This window comes from Wasmannia auropunctata, unplaced genomic scaffold (genome assembly GCF_000956235.1).
Source record: "Wasmannia auropunctata unplaced genomic scaffold, wasmannia.A_1.0 LD335661.1, whole genome shotgun sequence".
In the NCBI taxonomy this organism is placed as follows: Eukaryota; Metazoa; Arthropoda; class Insecta; order Hymenoptera; family Formicidae; genus Wasmannia; species Wasmannia auropunctata.
Genome location: NW_012027229.1, coordinates 31179 through 50676, shown reverse-complemented (window position 1 = coordinate 50676; position 19498 = coordinate 31179). Strand labels below are relative to the sequence as shown.

The 19498-nt window shown below is 40.1% G+C and overlaps 1 protein-coding gene across 1 annotated transcript in view; it reads left to right on the top strand.

Moving 5' to 3' along the window:
- The window catches only part of LOC105456472 (serine/threonine-protein kinase NLK), a gene marked incomplete at its 5' end in the record, with an annotated part of 41930 nt that extends 25644 nt beyond the window's left edge, over positions 1–16286 (top strand). The window contains 6 exons of the mRNA XM_011700531.1: positions 4896–4981; positions 5234–5443; positions 5721–5909; positions 6425–6626; positions 8837–8930; positions 15258–16286. Coding sequence (XP_011698833.1) covers positions 4896–4981; positions 5234–5443; positions 5721–5909; positions 6425–6626; positions 8837–8930; positions 15258–15312 — 836 coding nt within the window. The remainder of the gene's footprint in view (positions 1–4895; positions 4982–5233; positions 5444–5720; positions 5910–6424; positions 6627–8836; positions 8931–15257) is intronic.
- Positions 16287–19498: the final 3212 nt, after the last annotated feature.

The following is a 19498-nucleotide window of genomic DNA, read 5'->3' as shown; positions in this document are numbered from 1 at the left end:
ATGACGTGGCGGCGGGACACGGGTATCAAAATTAACCCGCGAGAGGAGCGTCGCGACGCCGCGTCGCGTCGTCGGCCGGCCGGCCGCATTCGCGCGGGGACGCACGACGGTGCAGCGTATAGTGCTTGCAACCTCGTCGCGGATATTTGGAGCCTTAATTACACTCGATCATATTTAAAAATTTATGCAGTAGATTTTCATTCGTATAAATAATTACGAAATTATATTACGCAAGTCAGAGAATATCATGTTCGTCATACCCGAGCTTTCTCATCGTATTTTATTTATTAAACGAAATATAACTCCGTAAAAATAATCTCTATATGCACTTAATGTGGATGAAATATAGGTAATCAATTATCCAATAAAATATTTTAAAACAATCGAGAAAATAATTATAATAAATTGATGAGACGATGAAGTACTTTTCGAGTACTCGAGGATACGCTGAAGAGATCATTGCTGACGAACGGTCAGGGATCGGATTTTGCTTCGGCCGGCCTGCCATTGTCGGGTTCATCGCACCTGACATCGCGGCGTTTCTCGCGCCTCGGCTGGATTCTTTATTTCTTCTCCGGTTTGGCCGCGACGAGCGAGGTCGAGCGACTCCTCGATTACCGACGTACGAAAGTCAAGGCCTCTCTCTCTTCGGGAGACCCGGTCTCGTCCCGGCTATCGGCTAACTTCAAGGCTGTCGGCAACGTTCTTCCATCCGAGGATGACATGAGCGGACAGTCCAGACGGATCGTACCGGTAATTCGTGAATAGTTGCAAAAAAAGAGATGCCGACACCTTAGACGAGAATAAACCTACGCGACCGGTTTTCCATGCTCTTTGGTACGAGTATCTTTCGAGAGTTACTCTCTCTCTCCCGTTAATACAAACATAATAATGTTTATTTTTGGGATATTTTAGAGAATAATAATTAGAAATGGGAGGATTGTGCCGGGATTTTCGGTCGTAAAGCGACCTGGCTTTTTCTCGCGAGAGAAACTCCATTGATTTTCCCGACTTCGTTCGAACTTTTTGTCACGTTCACTCGTCAATTAGCGCGATGTTCGAATTAAATTAATTCAATCTCCATGAGACTGTGGAAGAAAGAGAAAGAGAGAAGAAGCGCGCGGTCAAATACACGCGAGGTCACAAATGAAAATAACTGTAACTCCTCGTCGAAAAATTCTCCCGTAACTGGTCAGCATTAATTGACTTTTTTTTTATCACGTTTTTCTCTCGCATCAATCGGGAAAAATAACGTTCTTGCCTCGCGGTCGCGTTATCAGCGTGACGAAGTGACGCGCGCGTGAGAAATCACGCGTTGATTGCGAAGGGTGCACCTCGAGTCGACTAATTTCATTGATAAAGGACATTAAATAATTGGGATATCCATAAGTGGCTCGCTGATGGACTTTAATTAGCACGCGTTTCCGCACGCGCGCGGCTAGGTAATTGCTCGGTATAACTGAATTCAGGATTTATTCGGCTCTCCCGCCGGATTTTATCGACGGTGGACAGCGACAATGTTGACTTACAATGCGTGATCGACGCAATATCGCTACAAATGCAGATTGACAGGATGTTCCGCCGTATAATATTATATTTCAATAAAATATAATAGCGTATTCGGCGAATTAACTAAAAACTAATTAAGAGACTCGAATGCGTGAATTCTACATGATATCATTGACTAATTTCGATTGCTTATAATATAATATTTTTTTATATAATAAATAAAATAGAAAATATAGAATTTTTTTATTACATTATGTAACTGAAAAACTATCATGAGAAAGAGAGAGAGAGAGAGAGAGAGAGAGAGAGAGAGAGAGAGATCGACATTTTTACCGCGATTTTTTTGTCTAATTTTTAGAATATGATTGCACGAGGTATGTAGAAAATTCTGTATAATTCGCGGAAAGATTTTTTCTGTATTTAAAAAATTCAGGATTAAATGTATCCGTAAGTGTTAAATCTTTTACAAAACTTTTAGATTATAAAACTTTTAAAAATTAAAATTTTAATGTGAAGATTTATTTTTTATAAATTTAAGATCTGCTAAAATTTCTCAGTTTTCAACAATTTCTTGGCTTTCAATTTCGTGAAAGAGGATTTACAGAGGACACATCTGATTTTATAAATATGTATATACGTTATCTGTAAAATTTATCAATGAATTATGAATATTCGCATGCATTTATTCACTATCTGTCTACTAGTTTTCCTTTTAAACGCGGAATATTTTTCTTGTCCAGAAGGAGAAGGGAAGAGAAATACGAATTCATCTGTAATAATTTAACATTCGATTAAGCCGCGGTGCAGCTTGGCGGCTAAATGAATTTTTCACGCTGCTTAAACAAGCGCACGCGAAGATTCTGGCTCGACGCGAGAGAGAGAGAAAGAGAGAGAGAACGCTAGCTTTCGGGATGCGAGTTAATCGCGTGCGAACGGATACGATAATAAGAGCGGCCGTACAGTAGACCCGGACGAGGGACTTTAATTACGACGAAGCGAACTCCCCGATCTCGCCAGCCACCCCTCCAGACGACGGATTACCCCTCGGTAATATTACCGAGTTTTATTGCCGCGAAGACCCAAATGCACTCGCGGCGTGACTCTGCAGCACATTCAGTGCTGCGATTGGACGCGATTCCGAAAATAATCCTACAATTTTAGGCGCGTACTACGTGCGTATAACGAATTATGTAAGTTAGCAAATATATCTGGAAATCCAAATGGAGGTCTCCAAGTTCGATAAACCCGCTCTCTTTCGTTCTCTGATTTTATTTTATCACGCACATGTTTCGGGTAGGCACTAATAGCAACAGCCTTGCTGACGCCTTCACCCTTTGTGTATTTTGTAAAATTTTTACACAATAAAATAATATATATATATATATATATATATATATATATACATATATCTGCGAGGATATTCTGTAACAATAATCAGTTTTTCTAATAATTTGCGATCATAACGATCCGTGTTCCCCTATAATGGTCTTCTTTCAACTTCGACGAACGTCGCGAAAGAATGGGAAAGACTAAAGCTGTAATCGAACGTTCGGCGAAACTAACTCACCAATATGTTGTTGTCCGTAAAATACACGTCCCGTGTCCTTTTTTTTCAACGTGTTCCCCAAATCAACGTAAACGAACGGTATAGGGTCGATTCGTTGACAGGGATGGATCGGGAAACAACTGAAGGAATCTCGTTACGGCCCTGCACCGCGACCGCCACCTCCTGCCGTGTTATTTCTCACCTCGCCACATACGCCATTCCCGCGCGGGAGAGAAATCGCTCCCTTAAAGTAAAGGCAAGGAAACAAAGGGAAGCGAAAGCAGGCCTTCGCGAAATGGGTCCCTTCGCGAAATGTGCCCCTCTCTACGAGTTACTTTTTTCCACCATAAAGAATAAACTGGTTTCGAGAAATGAATCGGAGAGATCGCGCATCTCTTTCTCGAACGCTTCGTATATCGAATCAGTACTGACTAATTAAAGCGCGTCACGTGCGTCACTCGGTGTATTTATAAAGCGCCGAGAATGCGATCGTGATTTGAAACGCCCCGATCGACATCACCCCGTTTTACGATATTTGTCAATCGATAGCGGGGCAACGTTACGGCGTATCGTTAAACTTGCGTCGACCTTTCCCTCGACGGAGTAATCTATCGGCTGTTAAATTCCTGCATCCTATAAATAATTAATTCGAGCTTCAAGAGACTTGTCTCTTTCTCGTTATCATCATCATCATCATCATCATCATAATCATGTTATCATTATAATCATCTTCAAAATCTATATGCAAACTATAGAAATAATGTTATATATTTTCGATTACGGAATAAATCGATATTACACGTAGTTTACTATACAAGCTGATGATGCATAAGTTTGAAAATTAGATATACCAAATTTTACAATGAGAAAATTGAAAAGTTTTTAAAGTCATTAAAAAAAATCTGTATAAGTCCCCTTTTTAATAATACTGTGAAGTTAATCATAATCAGCTTATGATATTACAAAGTTACGATCACTTCCCAAATTTCTCGACGCTATATAAATCAATATTCTTGTAACTTCTTTCAGATTTATTATGTTTTTTTCTATAAGTGCTGAATATAAAATACACATATAATGGACGGATTAAACTATAAAGAATCCGTAAAAACTTTTACGCTCCACGTTGCTCCATTAAAAGCAGCAAACTCGGTTATTATTCAACGGATTTGCGCAGCCTGAATTTCATCGACGGGTATTTTCGACAAAATAATAACCGATTTTTGATTAAGCCTGATATAATCTTCGTTCCGAAGTGCCCCGAATTTTCATCACGAAAGAGAGAGAGAGAGAGAGCCCTGCATTTTGCACTCGGCGCAAATTTTCATCAGCAGAAAATTGGGTTCACGTTGACACGACCGACGTGTCATGTCACAGCAACGGCGTTTCTGATGTTTTGTCAGCTTGTCACGCCGCCGAGAAAAATTCTTCCGTCACTATCATTTTCGCAGCCTCGTACGAGACGGCGGCGATCTCGTGTCAATTTTCACGATCGATAAAAAGCCCCGCGTGCTCATGATTAATTTCCATCCGGTGCTCCCGCGACGTTGCTGCCATTCCCGTCAAATCGGTCAAATTGACTAGCGCGAGGGAATCGAATTTAATTTTCTTTTTCCGACGAGATTATCCGGAATTCGCAGGTATCTCCTTGTTGCTCGAGATTTGTAATTAAATTCTTCAATGATCCTTAAAAACTTTTCGATATACGCTGATACCTTTCTATTGTGTACTTTTTATCCGACAATAAAAAGAAATTGGATATTTTATGTCTTTGAAAGTTTTTTGATGCGATTATAATTAAAACAGGTTTATGTAATTTGCGGAATACCGTTGCTTTCAGGCCTCAAGTACCTTCACTCGGCCCGAATTCTCCACAGGGACATCAAACCCGGGAACCTCCTAGTGAACAGCAACTGCGTATTAAAAGTGAGTCTCGATCTAGATATCTCAGAATTTAAATGTTAATGATTCTGAATATATATTACATTCTCTCCCCTGATTCGGACTCGACACAATCGGGAAATACAGACAGCGAGGATCTCTTTGTCCGGCATAGATGCCTTTGTCCCAAATAACGGGGAGCGATATATTCTAAATTTAGCTATCTAGACTATTCTGTATTATTCACGGTCGAACGGCTGAACGCGCATTAAAGTGGTCCCTCCCGCCCTTCTCCAGATCTGTGATTTCGGATTGGCCCGGGTGGCGGAGCCCGACCAGAACGTCCACATGACCCAGGAAGTGGTGACACAGTATTATCGCGCGCCGGAAATCCTGATGGGCGCGCGGCACTACACCGCCGCGGTGGATGTGTGGAGCGTCGGGTGCATCTTCGGCGAGCTCCTACGCCGGCGGATCCTCTTCCAGGCCCAAAGCCCCGTGCAACAGGTGAGTGGCATCGGACCCTGAAAAATTCTCGTGGCTCACGGAACGATGTAACGTTTCAACGTAAAGCCTTTGCCCCCTCTCTTCCTTTCCTCAGGAGAGAGAGGGGGGCCTTAGACATTGCACGTTGAACTTGACGTACATGATACCGGTTACGCGAGTTATCAGTAAAGATATCGATCGGACACCGCCGAGTATTTTACGTCACTTGTGGATAGAGGGGCTATCTGGAAACTTGAGCAACGAAAAAAGAAAAATGTGCCTTCTCTCTTGGTCTCAGCTCGAATTAATCACGGAGTTGCTCGGCTCGCCCACTCTCGAGGAGATGAGGTATGCGTGCGAGGGCGCGAAGTCTCACATGCTGAGAAGGGCGCAGAAGCCGCCGTCGCTGGCGACCCTGTACAATCTTAGCAGCCAAGCGACGCACGAGGCCGTCCACTTGCTCTGTCAGATGCTAGTCTTCGATCCCGTAAGTCCGCCTCGCGCGAAAATAGATTTTTTTACATTAAATCTTACACTATTTCGATCTTGCTTCACTTTTTGGTAAATAAATTTTAAGTTTAATTTATAACAATTTTTATACATTAAAATTACAACGAGAACTCTTTGATACTTTTCGCTTTAATGCACATTATAATGTTTAGTTAATCTATTTTATCGACAAAAATATGTTTTGTAACCATATCATTTATCCTATACTGTTTTTTTTTACGAATCTATTTCTCTTTGCGAAATTTATTTATCGCTTTAATCGATGACAATTAATACAGTCTCGGATTTTGTTTTATTGTCAACTTCAATTGTTAATTTTGTTGCATTTATAAATACATATCGATAATGATCGGGACAATTTCTGCTCCATTTATTCTGGATTGCTGAAATTCATTTTATTTAGCTCGAATTTGACGCTTTTATAATTTATCGATTGACATTATATTTGGACATTATATTAATGTCTTTTCCAACGAATTATTGTTATGACAGGACAAGAGGATCACCGTAGTGGACGCCTTGGCGCATCCTTATCTGGACGAGGGACGGCTTCGATATCATTCGTGCATGTGCACATGCTGTTACACGACGAGCGCCGGTATGAGACAGTACAGGGTGGATTTCGAGCCTTCGGCCGCCCATCCGTTCGACGATCTCTGGGAGCGAAAGCTCACGAGCGTGCAGCAAGTGAAAGGTGAGAAATTCTGTCGCGTCAAGCATTCGATAATATAAGAGATAACAACAAAAAGAAAACGGAAGAAAAATTTGGATCTTTTGGAGCATTTTTTATCTAGCGGGAAAATGCATTTAAGAATATTCATGAAAGTATTACGTAACATTTAAAGATAGCATGAATTTTGCGACAACCGTGAAACGAATATTGAAATTTTTTCTCGATTTTGCGATAAAAATGACAACTAATAGGGTAAACCCAATATATACGCCGCGCGAGAATTTACGCCGCAGAAGTCAGAAAAAATAGAAGTGAAATTAATTTTCTCGCAACCACTTTGTTACATGCCTTTATGTTATATTAGTATTGTATTATGATTTCAGTTTTTTACTGTTAATATTTATAAAATTATTGTAAGTTAAATCGATTTATCACTGTAATAAGTAGCGCAATTATAAGTTATAATCTACATAAAATGATTATTGTAGGAAATATATAAGGCTTCGGGGTTATTTCGTGGTATATAAGTATAGAGGATTAGTAAAGGATAGAGTATAGCAAAATACAAGTGCTTAGCTCTTGTATTCTTTGTTTAGCTTATTGTCTCGTATATCCCATCTGTTTGGGATAAACGGCATTTTTAGCGCGTGGGATTTATGCCGTAGCACAGACGTTCTATTATTTATATTTATAAATATAAAAGTAAATAATAATACATGATAATACGCTCTTTACAATACATTAATCATAACATTCATGTATGTATATATGTACTTATGTATGTACTTATTCATAATCTGTAATAATACGTTCTTTATTTATTTATTAATGAGTAAATGCAAATTACGTTGCCAATTCACGTGTTATTCACTATTATTATTTAGATCACTATTATTATTTGTATATTTTTTGAGTCATTTATCCCACTCGTGAATAGTCGTATAACCCACCCTATTTTTATAAGGCAAAAATGCAAGGAATTAAAGAAGTTTCTTTTTTTAATATAAAAAATAGATAATTTGGATTCCTAATATTTTTTTTATAATAGTAATTATAGTAATATTATTATATAATTATAGTAATATTATAATAGTAAATAGTGAACTAGAAAGTTTTTACTGGCATAGTTTATTTAACTTAAACTTAATAGATAATATCTGATAAATTAAGTTTTTAATAGGTGCGGCATATATACCGGGTTTACCCTATAAATTTAATTTATTTCCAATAATAACATTTATTTTAAATGTGATTTAGAATGGTATTTGAACGGAAAATTTTTAATGTTTAACAATTTGGCAATAGCAGTTTCATATTGACTTTTCGTTGACTTTTTACGTCAAATCTTGTGCAAGGTGCACGACTGGCAGTCGGAGATTCGTTTTTGCGGTGCAAATTGTAGAATGAAGCTCGATATACTGTCTCGGGGAATATCGCGCGTATCGTGGGCACTGACGCACACGGTAAGTATCTCAGGCACGTGCCTGCGCTATTCGAGAACAATAACCGCGATAAACACGCTCGCGTGTGTGCGTGTCACGATAAATCATGGTTTATCTCAGCAGCGCACGGTCGCTGAGAACGCGTGAATCGCTCTCGCGTGTATCTTTCCTCGTTGCTATAATCGTCAACGATGAGACGAGAAACGGCGCACCCGATGAGTAATGTAAAAAAAATACTGCTCACTGTTACTGTTATTCCTTCTTGCCGGGTACGTTACATTTACATTACAATCAAAATTCAGCGATATTCGCAAGTTGAATTGCGCGCAACAATTGACAGAGGCGTGCAGAAAAATGTATACGACGTATAACACATGAAAGTTTGGTGAAATTTGGAAATACGTAAAATTTGAAAAACGTAACTCTCGTACAGAAAAAGAAAAATCTACTTTAGATACTTCAGTACTTTTTCTTTTTTAATTAATATAAACAATTGCGATAATAAATATGATTTATACTGATAGTAATGATGATTTTCTGGTTGTAACAATAAAATTTGAAAAATATTAAATTACACACAACACGGACAAGAGTGAGGAGATGATTTAGCTGCGCTTTAACGCAGGACCGCGCGATGAGGATATGAACCGTGGCGTTATTCACGGTGGTCGTTATCTCGACCGCGGGAAACTGTATCGCGCCATCAGCGCATTCCCCCCTCCCCCCCGATCTTCCCCGCCTCTCCTCCGTCGTTCAACTCACACGTTTGTACGTCGTTGTCTGTTTCAGAGGAGATGCACAAATTTATAGCGGAGCAGCTGAACACGTCGCGAGTGCCGCTCTGCATTAATCCGCAGTCCGCGGCGTTCAAGAGCTTCGCGAGGTAAGCCGCAATCGTAGGGTGAATTCACGCGCGAAGTCGCCCTTGGCCGGATCACGGTGCACGCGTTTTGTTCCAAAATTACCGGAGAAGGTCGGAAAACAAGATTGAAAAGTGCGCAGCTCGTTAGAATATCAGCTGTTTAAGAGGCTTCATCGAAGAAGCCTTATTATTCTTCTATAGTGTAACTTTCGAATAAAATTCAATTCAGCAGGACGTCGACGTGAGATTTTCGTATTGATTTAAAAGACGATGTGTATAACGTGTAGTAGCGATGAAAGAGAACGCAATTTACATCGTCGATGTATGAATATATAGCCGTGACGCTTCTGTGGTTTTGGAACATGCGATATGACACGAGCCGACCTACAAAAGTTCCCCATTTCACATACAGCAAAGTCACACAGAACTGATCGATGAAAAAATACCCAAGAGAACTTAAAAAAAAAAAAGAATGAAGAAAAGAAAACTCTTCGCAACAATCCTCCCTTTTACTGTCCCTCGAGATTAATGTTTAAAAAAAGAATTAATATCACCCCTCCCTCGCATTCGTGCATCCCCCCCGCTCCTCCCCCATCCCCGTATCGCGATCCTGTATCCTAAATCCTAGATAAAAAAAAGACAGACAGGCTAATAATCCTCGTAGAGAGTTCATAGAGGGGCGCACAGTGTTTCTTATCAAGCAATCGAGTAGCGCGAGCGGGATATTATGTATCGGGTGTTCGAAGAGTAGCGCTGACTATAGAGCCGGCTGAGTCTTTCGACGCGTAACGAGAGAGAAAGTAAATTTCGAAATCGATTAGACGAGACTTGCGACGAGTTCGAAGGAAAAAGGAAAGAGGGGCCTTCCGTCCTGGCGATCCTCTTGCTAACCGTCCACAGAGGACGATGTGTAGCTTTTGATGTTGTATTCCGAGGAAGAAATAAGATGTGCGTTTTTCACGTAACCCTGTCGGCCCACTGTGATACAATCGCTGTATGCGATCTCTCGATGTAGCAGAAGGAGCAGAAATCAAGTAGATAAGGAACTAGTTATCAATATCGCCGAACGGAGAATTAGAATGATATTTTAAAGTTGTAGATGTGTTAAGATATGAACATGTGTAAGATCTTTTCCATATTTTACATATTTCTTTTTACGCGTACTCTCTTTGACGTTCGTTCATTTTTCCAAATTATTTGAACATTACCGTTTGCCGATTCAATTTGTAATAACATATAAAATACATCTCTTTAGATGTCTTTTGAAATTTTTATATAAAATGTTAGCGAAATTATTAAAATTCTACTCTGAAGTCTATTATCTATTCTCTGTCAATTTTCAGAAAGCACAGTGTTGATCGATGTTCATAATAAATAAGAAGATAGCTTCGCATTTACGTGTTTAAAATTATAATTATAGCGTTTCTGGATGGGAAAATTTACATTATTAAGAGTAATGAAAGCACCGCATTAACGGAATAATCAATTGGAGCAATCAATTTGTTTCATCGCAAAATGACGGGGCAATATTTTATGATGTTTACCGACATTATGAATTCTCGGTGCGACATATAGATAATTTGATGATGAAAACAACGAAAATTACATGGCAGCAGATATAAAAGAGACATATATAACAAAATTGATTCAAAATAGAATCCACTAAAAGTTTCAGCGAAATTGGGAAATCGAAAAAATAAAACTTTTATTTATTATTATATAATTTTATTTTAAACATTTAAATATTAATTATTTTCGAATTTTGCGCAACTTAGAACAATTCTCAAATATTCTATAATATCGTTCTAATTTTTCTCTCTGCGATATTGAGACGAAAAAAAAACATCTCTAATAGTAACAGATCTATGTAATGTTTTTCCCCAGATCACACTACTCAACAAAATTTAACTTTCCTTTTGTAGAAGTGTAACAAAAATGCGTAAAAAGTCTTAAACTTTCATGGCTCCCCGATTTCAAAATTGAAGATATCAGTACGTCTAGATTTTTTTTGTATCGCAGGCTGTTTTCTAACGTTTACAACATGTTCGACCAAAATTAAGTGAGTACTATGAAATAATACTACGCCAAAAAATTTACTGCCTTAAGATGTATTAAGAAATAAACATTTTTTCCAAATGACGAATATATTTACAGTCGTCTGCAATTCTATATAAATTCGATGCGAATTCGTTCGAAAATCTAGGCGTGACTCTTATGGCAAAATCCTCCGCGAAATCAATCCTAGATTTCACTCTCATTGTTTATAATATATACGTATGGAATAAAGTATATATATATACATATACATCTACAGAAAGTACGTCTCGGCCTGTCGATTTGATATCCAATACGTATAGCTGTTATCGTAACTTCTACAAGATGTGTGTTGTTGGGTAGTGTTACTTTCAACTGATGCTGGATGTGTAACAATTGTACGTCTTGCTTACTTAGTTAGAGCAAGCCGATCGCCGAACCAGCGCCCTGCGCCGCGTATACGTACACGTTACTACTACCACTACCGACTCAGCTATCTACCACTGTCAGCTACTATCGACTACTACCGCTATCGTCTACCACTACTACCACTACCACTACTACTACCAATCGTGTTACGCCTCCTCCTGAACGAACCGAACGAAACGAGAGTCAGCTATAGTCGGCGCGACCTCGCTCGCAGAGGTACATGATCCAGCCTATTTTTTATAGTTACCAAGTATATTGCCTTTTGCTTGCGTTACAACTGTCTCACCTTGGGTTCTCTAACCGTCCTTTGTTTACCTCATGATGTTACGTACGCCGTGCCTCTGACATTCTCGACGAACGCTCCCGCGCGACCGATATATATGTATATGGTGTCGCCTCGGAATCGCCGAGATCGCTCTTTCGATTTTTGAGAGATAGAAATGCGCCTGCGTACAAATAAATCTGTCGACGATTACCCGAGAGAAATTGCATCACGAAATCACGTTTATTTGTACGTGTTTGAAAATTGGAAGGGGAGCAATTGGCGATTTCGTAGCGCCCTGTATAAGGCGCGCCGCGCAACCCCGAATCGGATCGGTCGCGTCGCGTATTTCGTGTCAAGGCGGGTTGATTGCGCTCGAACGGGGTGACATACTTGTTTATAATTAAATATAATTGCGAAATGAATTTGATATCATCACGACCGCACCGCGACTAGTTGGAGTGAACGTTCGCGTTTGGAGAGTGAAATAAAACTCCTCGAAGATCTCTGATCCGCGAATCCGATAAAATTATTCCGAGATAGGGGATTCGTAGGAAAAATATCAAATATAATAATATCAGTCCAGCGTTAATCCACGTAGGGAAATAATAGCTTCTAAATTGACTCTATTGAAAATAATTAAAGCCGGATCGAATGCAGTTCTTGTAAAATATGAGACGTATATTCAATTATTATAGATTAAATTAAGGATTCATATTATCGAAATTGTTGAAATGGATTATACTCGTCGAATATAATCCGAGCGTTTGCTGCAAAATATTCCGCGAGTGTGATATTTCAATGTACTTCGTAAATAATCGTATTATTCAAAGTGTGCAACGCTGCACGCTCATTTTGTGCTGTAGGGCAACAATACCTTGTGTGTTCACTCGTAGTTAATGACAAACTGGAGTTAATTGAAAAACGCGCAAATGTATAATTACTCGAAATGAGTTTCCGAAATAAATTCCGTGTAGAGACGTGCGGAAATTAGGATAATCCGACGTCAGTTTTCACCTGGATTTCAGCGAAACGTGGCTTAAGTGACGACAGACGAGGCGCGTTTACCGACGCTAATTAGCGGCAGTTTCGCGTACGCGCAATTAACGGGCTCCTTAAACATCCGCGCGACAATAATATACCCCGGCATTACTCGGCAGGATACCGTTCCTTTGTCCGATGAGAGCGTTTCCGTCTCTCCCCACTGTGTCACTCCTTCTCTCTCGCTCTTTTTCTCTGTTTCGACTGGGCGAGAGCGTTGCTGAAGCGAGAAATCGCATCGCTACTGGCCCACTTTCGCGGCTACTTAAAAGCGAGCCCGAAGGAATCTGATTAAAAAGGAAACAATTACAATCTTCGAGGAACATCCGCCAATTTGTGACTTAATCTCGTTTTTTGAACCTGCTCATTCTTGCAGAATATTAATACCTTGTAAAACATTAATATTGTTCTTTGTATCAATAATACAATGATAAAAGAAATGTCTTTTGAAATATTGGAATTCTGTTGAGATTGATTAAAAAAAGAATAACATATTTAGAATTTATCTTTATACATCTTCCAATAACATTTATACCAATTTACATTTTAATTAAACAAATTTTAACAATTTTCAATAAAATGACGTTTTAATCGGTCATATTGAAACGGCCATTTTTAAATAAAATCACGATTTTTAAGAAAATAACCACATAATTTATCTTTAAGATGAGCCCAAAAAGAAGTTTATATTTTTCTGGAAGATATGAATTTTTAAACATTGGGGAAAAGAGGCTTCAACGCAGGTAACACGGCAATTTTAAGATAGGATTGCAGAGTCTTAAAGAAATAAATCTGACCAGAGTAAATTTTTAGATTTTCTCCTTTCAACTCCGATTCGGAAATCGAAAAAATTTCAATTTGCTATAATCTATTGCGCAATCTATTTGGGCGTTAATAATCTGAATACAGTAATTTGCAAGCGGTCACCCCGGTTTCGCAAGCGCATGACACACCTGCCGTCATTGTCTCGCCATTCCGCTACTTGTGCATAAAAGAAAACAGAGGAAATAGCTGACATTGTTTTGCCGTTGACATTATGAGTGTAAAAGAAGGCCTGATCCACCATGCAGCCTTCAGTTGAGAGATATATCGACAAGAAAGACAAGCGCGATGACGTCGCGACGCGTTAAAAAAGAAGTAAAAAGAAAAAAAAGAAACTCTCTTTCGAAGATCTGCATATATATCTGCCCAATCTTTCCCTGAATTCACCTGGAATTATAATTCGTAAATCCGATGATCCAATATCCGATGATGCAAAACATTTTCCGTTCCACAGATAATATCTTTTACCCGATATTAGGCCAATATTAATCTTGATATAAAAGACAGAGATAAAGAGACGAAAGTAGATTTATTTTGAAAATAAAAAATGTGACTAAGAAAGGAGAGAGAGAGAGAGAGAGAGAAAAAGATTTAGAAGAGAGACGATCGGCTGTCACGCGTGCTGACAGCTGCATGGAAATCAGACGAACGATTTTGTTATTTTGCTTAATGAGAGTCAAGATTCATCAATATTCTTCGGAATGATCGTCGCGAGCGGATATAGCGTAATTCAATTCGATAATTAATAATTGCCGACGTCGCGGTATAATGCTACTCGGCATTAAGTTAATGCCGAGCTAGAAAGTGATCTGTCATCAAAACGGTCAAAGCGAGAGAGAAACCTTGATTCGGTGTGTAGCGATTGTTATGTTCTCATAGGCATGATACACAAATTTAGATGAGATTTTTTTGTGTGTTGTACATACGCTTTTAGTTGTATCTATAATTCCTCTGTGTTCTTTTTAATTATAGTAAAGAATAGACGAAGAAAACGGATTTGAATAAAGAGAAAAAGAGTAAAGCACAACCCCCGCACTATTACTGCTCGCTGACGATTTCAGTTCTTGTACGATCTAGTCGTAATTATAGCTCTTATCCATAACGCACCGAAGTGCGAAATGTGTGATAGTTGCAAATGATTATTGCGACATTTCGTACTTCGCGTTTTCGATCACCATAGAGAACGCGGATGGCCGAGCGAGTACACACGGATTAATTTCGTGTATAATATCTTTGATTAACGTCTGTATAATTAATTAGGCTCAATGTATTCAATCCAATTTGAATTTATTACCTCAAGTACTATGCCTTGTCGAACGGTGTAAAAGGCTTTTTCAAAAATTTGCTCAAAATTCTGACATTAAGCTTCGCTCAGGCTAAATGTCCGGAAATTCTGATGTTTCCGGTCGTAAAGTGTCAGCTCGACGATTCGCACGTAGTTTATACTCGTTCTCCCTTCGCTCGCCCCGCGATCGATTGCCCTAACTGCTGCACGGTAATTATAGAATTACGTTTTCGCCTAATAATAAATTTCAAAGTTTCACGTGAAAAAGAAATTATTAAATTTGTAATAAACGCAATTTTATCGAGATCGTTTCGGCTGAAATACCGTTGGCCGTTACGCAGGGTGGTCGACTCGCTTCACCGCAGAAGGGTCGCACGTTCCCCAGCCAGCATAGCTTCCTCAGCCCTTCCCTTCAACCCCCCCCCTCCCCCTGCCCTTCGTCGCCCCTCTAATGTCTTGTTCGTACGACTTGCAGCTCCACGGTGGCTCACCCTTCGGAATTGCCACCCTCTCCACACCAGTGGGAATAAAAAGTCTTCCCCGTTCCCGTCCCCGAGATAGACCGTCGAGGGTGACGACTCCGTGTCGCGCTCCAAGAAGAGAAGAGGAGGGATCCTCGCCGACCGGAAGATAGTAAGTCACCGATAACAAGAAGAAAGAAAAAGGAGGAAGAAGGAAAAACCGGGGAACTGGACTGGAAGCTGCGGAGAGAAGAGCCAAGAGAGACAATAGACTGCCGCACACTGTAGCCTCAATTTTCGACTAGCTGATACATATACATGCACGGGATATCGCGAGGGATGCGTAGAAAAATGGTAGGAACGTTTGACTTCGAAGAATTTAGTGTTTCTTCGATTTATCCCCGAAATGCATTCCTCAATGACGTTAAGAATCGCTCGATTTTTTAAAATGCTTTTTTTATTTTTTAAGAAATTGAAAGTATTCTTCGGAAATGCTAAATTGTTGTAAATATTGAATAAATACGCGCGAATAAATATTTCCGATTTTCGCGTAGAAAACATTCATTTCAAGAAACTTTGGAGAAACTAGTCTTGTAGATTTCTGCTTGTTCCTTATAAAAGAGAGTTGAAAGTTCTTTCAATTTTTTCTCAGGGACATGTACCTCTCGAAAGGAAACGGAAGTCTTCTTCCATTTTTCTTTGGAAATGCATTTCTAGATACTCTTTTTTTCCCGGATCTGTCTCTAACGAGCTTTCTCCTCGTAACTCTCAATAATAATTTAATCAAAAGATTAAATAGATTATTTAACGACGGCATTAAAGCGTGAATAGACAATAAGATCCTGTTTCACGGTATATTCGAATTTAAATTTAATTTATACCTAAGCAGGAATTTTTCCCCCCCGTTGGATTACTAAATTTTCTTTGAATTCGTGGAACATTGTGATTATCTCGTGTTTACTTTTAAGTGACACTCACGGGATCCGAAGAGAATTCTGAGAATACTCAGGATCAATATTGAGGATTAAAAATGATGAAAGAAAGAAGAGAACAGTGCCGCGTGCATTTGTTAAGCATTTTCCAAGAAAAGACTGACTTGGAACTCGTGTAAGAGAAAATCATACCGACCGTTTTTCTACGCATTTCATTGCGTCCTGCATGTATATATAGCAATATGTTATACGTATATATACATTGTATACATACACATGATCGAAACACATATACACACACACACACACATACACATACACACGTGCGCACACGTCCATGCACACGCATTAGCCAATTTAAAACACAAAGTAGCCAATTAATTCCAATAGAGAGCGGTGGGAGATTCCCGAGGATTGGAATCGTGGATAGACCGTGAGAGCGGGAGAGCGAAGAGGTATGGGGAGGGGTGTGGGAGGGTGATAATTAATAACTATTAGTAAACGCGAGCGTCGAAAAGACGGGCCAGTCCTTTTTTTTCTTTTCTTTAGATTTTACACACGTGTACAGGTCGCGCGAGGTCAGCTTGGCCGTTTACGATCGAAGAATACGCGCGCGAGGGGGGGGGGGAGAAGTGCCGAGAGGGGTGGGTAGAAAAATCCTTCTCGTCCTGATCGGAGGATCCTCCGACGGCGAGCGATATCCCTGAGAATGTCATGCCGAATCGAATCGTCCTCGAGTGGATGTCCCTCGAGGACGTCGTCGCGCCGACGAGATTATTGCTCCGAATCGAGAATAGTCTTTGACAGGGGATGCCGCGAATAGTGAAAAGGTAGACTCCGAATCGCTCCATCTCTCGAGAGTGTCGCTGCGAATAGATTTGTCCTTGAAAGGATATCTCTCGAGGACGTCGTCTCAGTAAATGATAAAATTATTGTTCCGAATTGAGCAAATCCTTGATTCAAGGATACCTCGCGGGAAGGATAGTTGCAGATTCAGTCGTCCTCGATGGGATATCTCTCTCGGAGGATGGCCAACACTCGAGAAAATTAATCCTTGGCGAGATATATCGTTCGAGGATGTTCGAGGATGTCCGACGAACAGCGGAGCGCGAAGTCTGTTTCGAATCGTATCATCCTTGATATTGTTCGCGGATTTTTGTTCGCGGATACTCGCGTTCGAGGATATTCGCACGACTTGTTTCTCTCTCCGATTGACGCGGAAACGCGAAAACTTTTTCGGAAAAAGAAAAAAAAACGCAATTTCCTTATGAGATTCTCGGTTTGCCGAAGCGAGAGCTAAAACCTCGTGCGAATGAATCGATCGTCGCGAGCGTTGATGCTCCTCGTCGAGAGACGCGGCTCCCGATAAGTCTCGACAGAAATCGGCGACAAATCGGCTATGAAGAGAAATCAAGGGGAAAGAGAAGAGAGAAGATCAACGGAGTCGAAGAGGTCGTCGATCCCTCTCGATGAAGTAGCGACAACTGTTAGCGAACTGTTGAGATTATGGGATTGTATACGATCGGCACTTTTCCTCTCTAGCGTTTAGCATTGGTAAGCGAAGCGTTTGATTCCGATGAACGACCAGCGCGTTCGCTGGAAATAAAGACTAATAAATCCTAGATTGAGGTGTCCTTCCTGAAACGGAATACGAGATGAAAAGGGAAAGGGTGGATGAAAATTCGGGCGGACGTGCGCGCGATGAACGAAAATGCGAAAGGGACGACGAAGAGTGTGGGAGGGGGGAAATGACGGCGGCGAGTCGCAAACGCATTGAGATTGTAAATTCATAAAGAAAACGGTCGTGCTAACGGAATAGAATAAAGAGGGCTTCTGAGGGCTCCTCTCGTTGCCTCCCGAAAACTTTACATTTGGGAGGAAAATTGGCGGACCAGATACAGCAGATGAATTTCGTAAAAGTGCGAATTGCTTTCAAAGTGATTTCGAAGGGACGAGTTGACGATTCAACTGATTGCGAATTCGGCGAAAAAAAAAATTAGACGAATTCGAAGGATCGAAGGATTGAAAGGAAAAAAATAAAACGTTAAAAGAATCGTCGATAATGTTCGAGTTGTTCTCGACGAAAATTACTCGCGGGAATGACGTGTTTTTAACGATTCTTGTGCGTTTATCGACAACTCGCTGCCTCGATAGGATTACAAAAAAAAAAGGATCCTCGGAGTTCTGTTTCCTTCGTGACCGTCCCGATCCCACATTCGCTCGTTCTCGTCTCTCAAGATCGAGATCTCGAACGACGGGACTCCTTCGATCTCAGAACTAGGAAATACAAAAAAGGGGGGGGGAGGACGTCCCGCACAGGACGTTTCGCAGTCCCGTCGCGCGGCAAGAGGGGAGGACGAAGGTATGCGCGAATCGCATGTATCGATGTTGCAACGACCTTCCTCGTCGCCGGCCGATCTCGAAAATCTCGTGAATTTCCGCGTCGAGATAAAACGATTCTCGTCCAACTCGGCGACGATGATTTTTTTTTCCCTCGTTTACCTCGCGAACGCGAGTTTCCCTCGTGCGATCGTAGAATCGCGATCTATTCCAATAAACGCACTGCCGACTTGTCGTGTGAACGCGATGGTCAATAAAGGAAAATGAGAGAGGAGAGAGAGAGAGAGAGATATGAGGAAGAGAATTAAATAGATAGCTAGCGAAATATAGGAGAAAAAAATCACGAGAAAAGAATGAAAACTGTGGATCGGAGCCGGCGTAATTTTTTTAGATTCAATCTTCTAGGCTAAAAATGCGAAGAAGTGCTATTAACATTGCACGCCGATCATCGTGCTTTAATTCGTAGAATTTGAGAAAGAAGCAAACGCGCAAAAATGGAAATTCGAATCTACTGATTTTACGTCTGATCTAAATCTCCGGTGAGGAGGATCTACTTTAGAGGATTGAAAGAGAGGATCGGAAAAGAGCGATTGATCGAAGTCGTTTCTGTGTGGATAAAGTATCGGTGTTATTTTACATTGCAAGCACCACTGTCGTACGACAAGCAACTGGACACGCGAATCCGAACGAATTCGAATTTCAATAATCGACGATCCTTCGATTGTCTTTAGACACTTGTTAATAAAAATTCTATACATTTAAAGAAATAAAAATCTATTTAAAGAAATAATCATTGGCAATAGACTTGGTTTGCAATAGATTTCTAAGCTAATGTTCATGAGATGTGTATAAAAATTATCAAGAATAATGGAATTAACATTGAGAAGGTGCAGAACAATCTGAAAAGCAGAAACGAATATTTCGATAGCAGAATAGTGCGACGGCGAAAAATATTGTAACTGCATATGTAGAGTTACAATTAT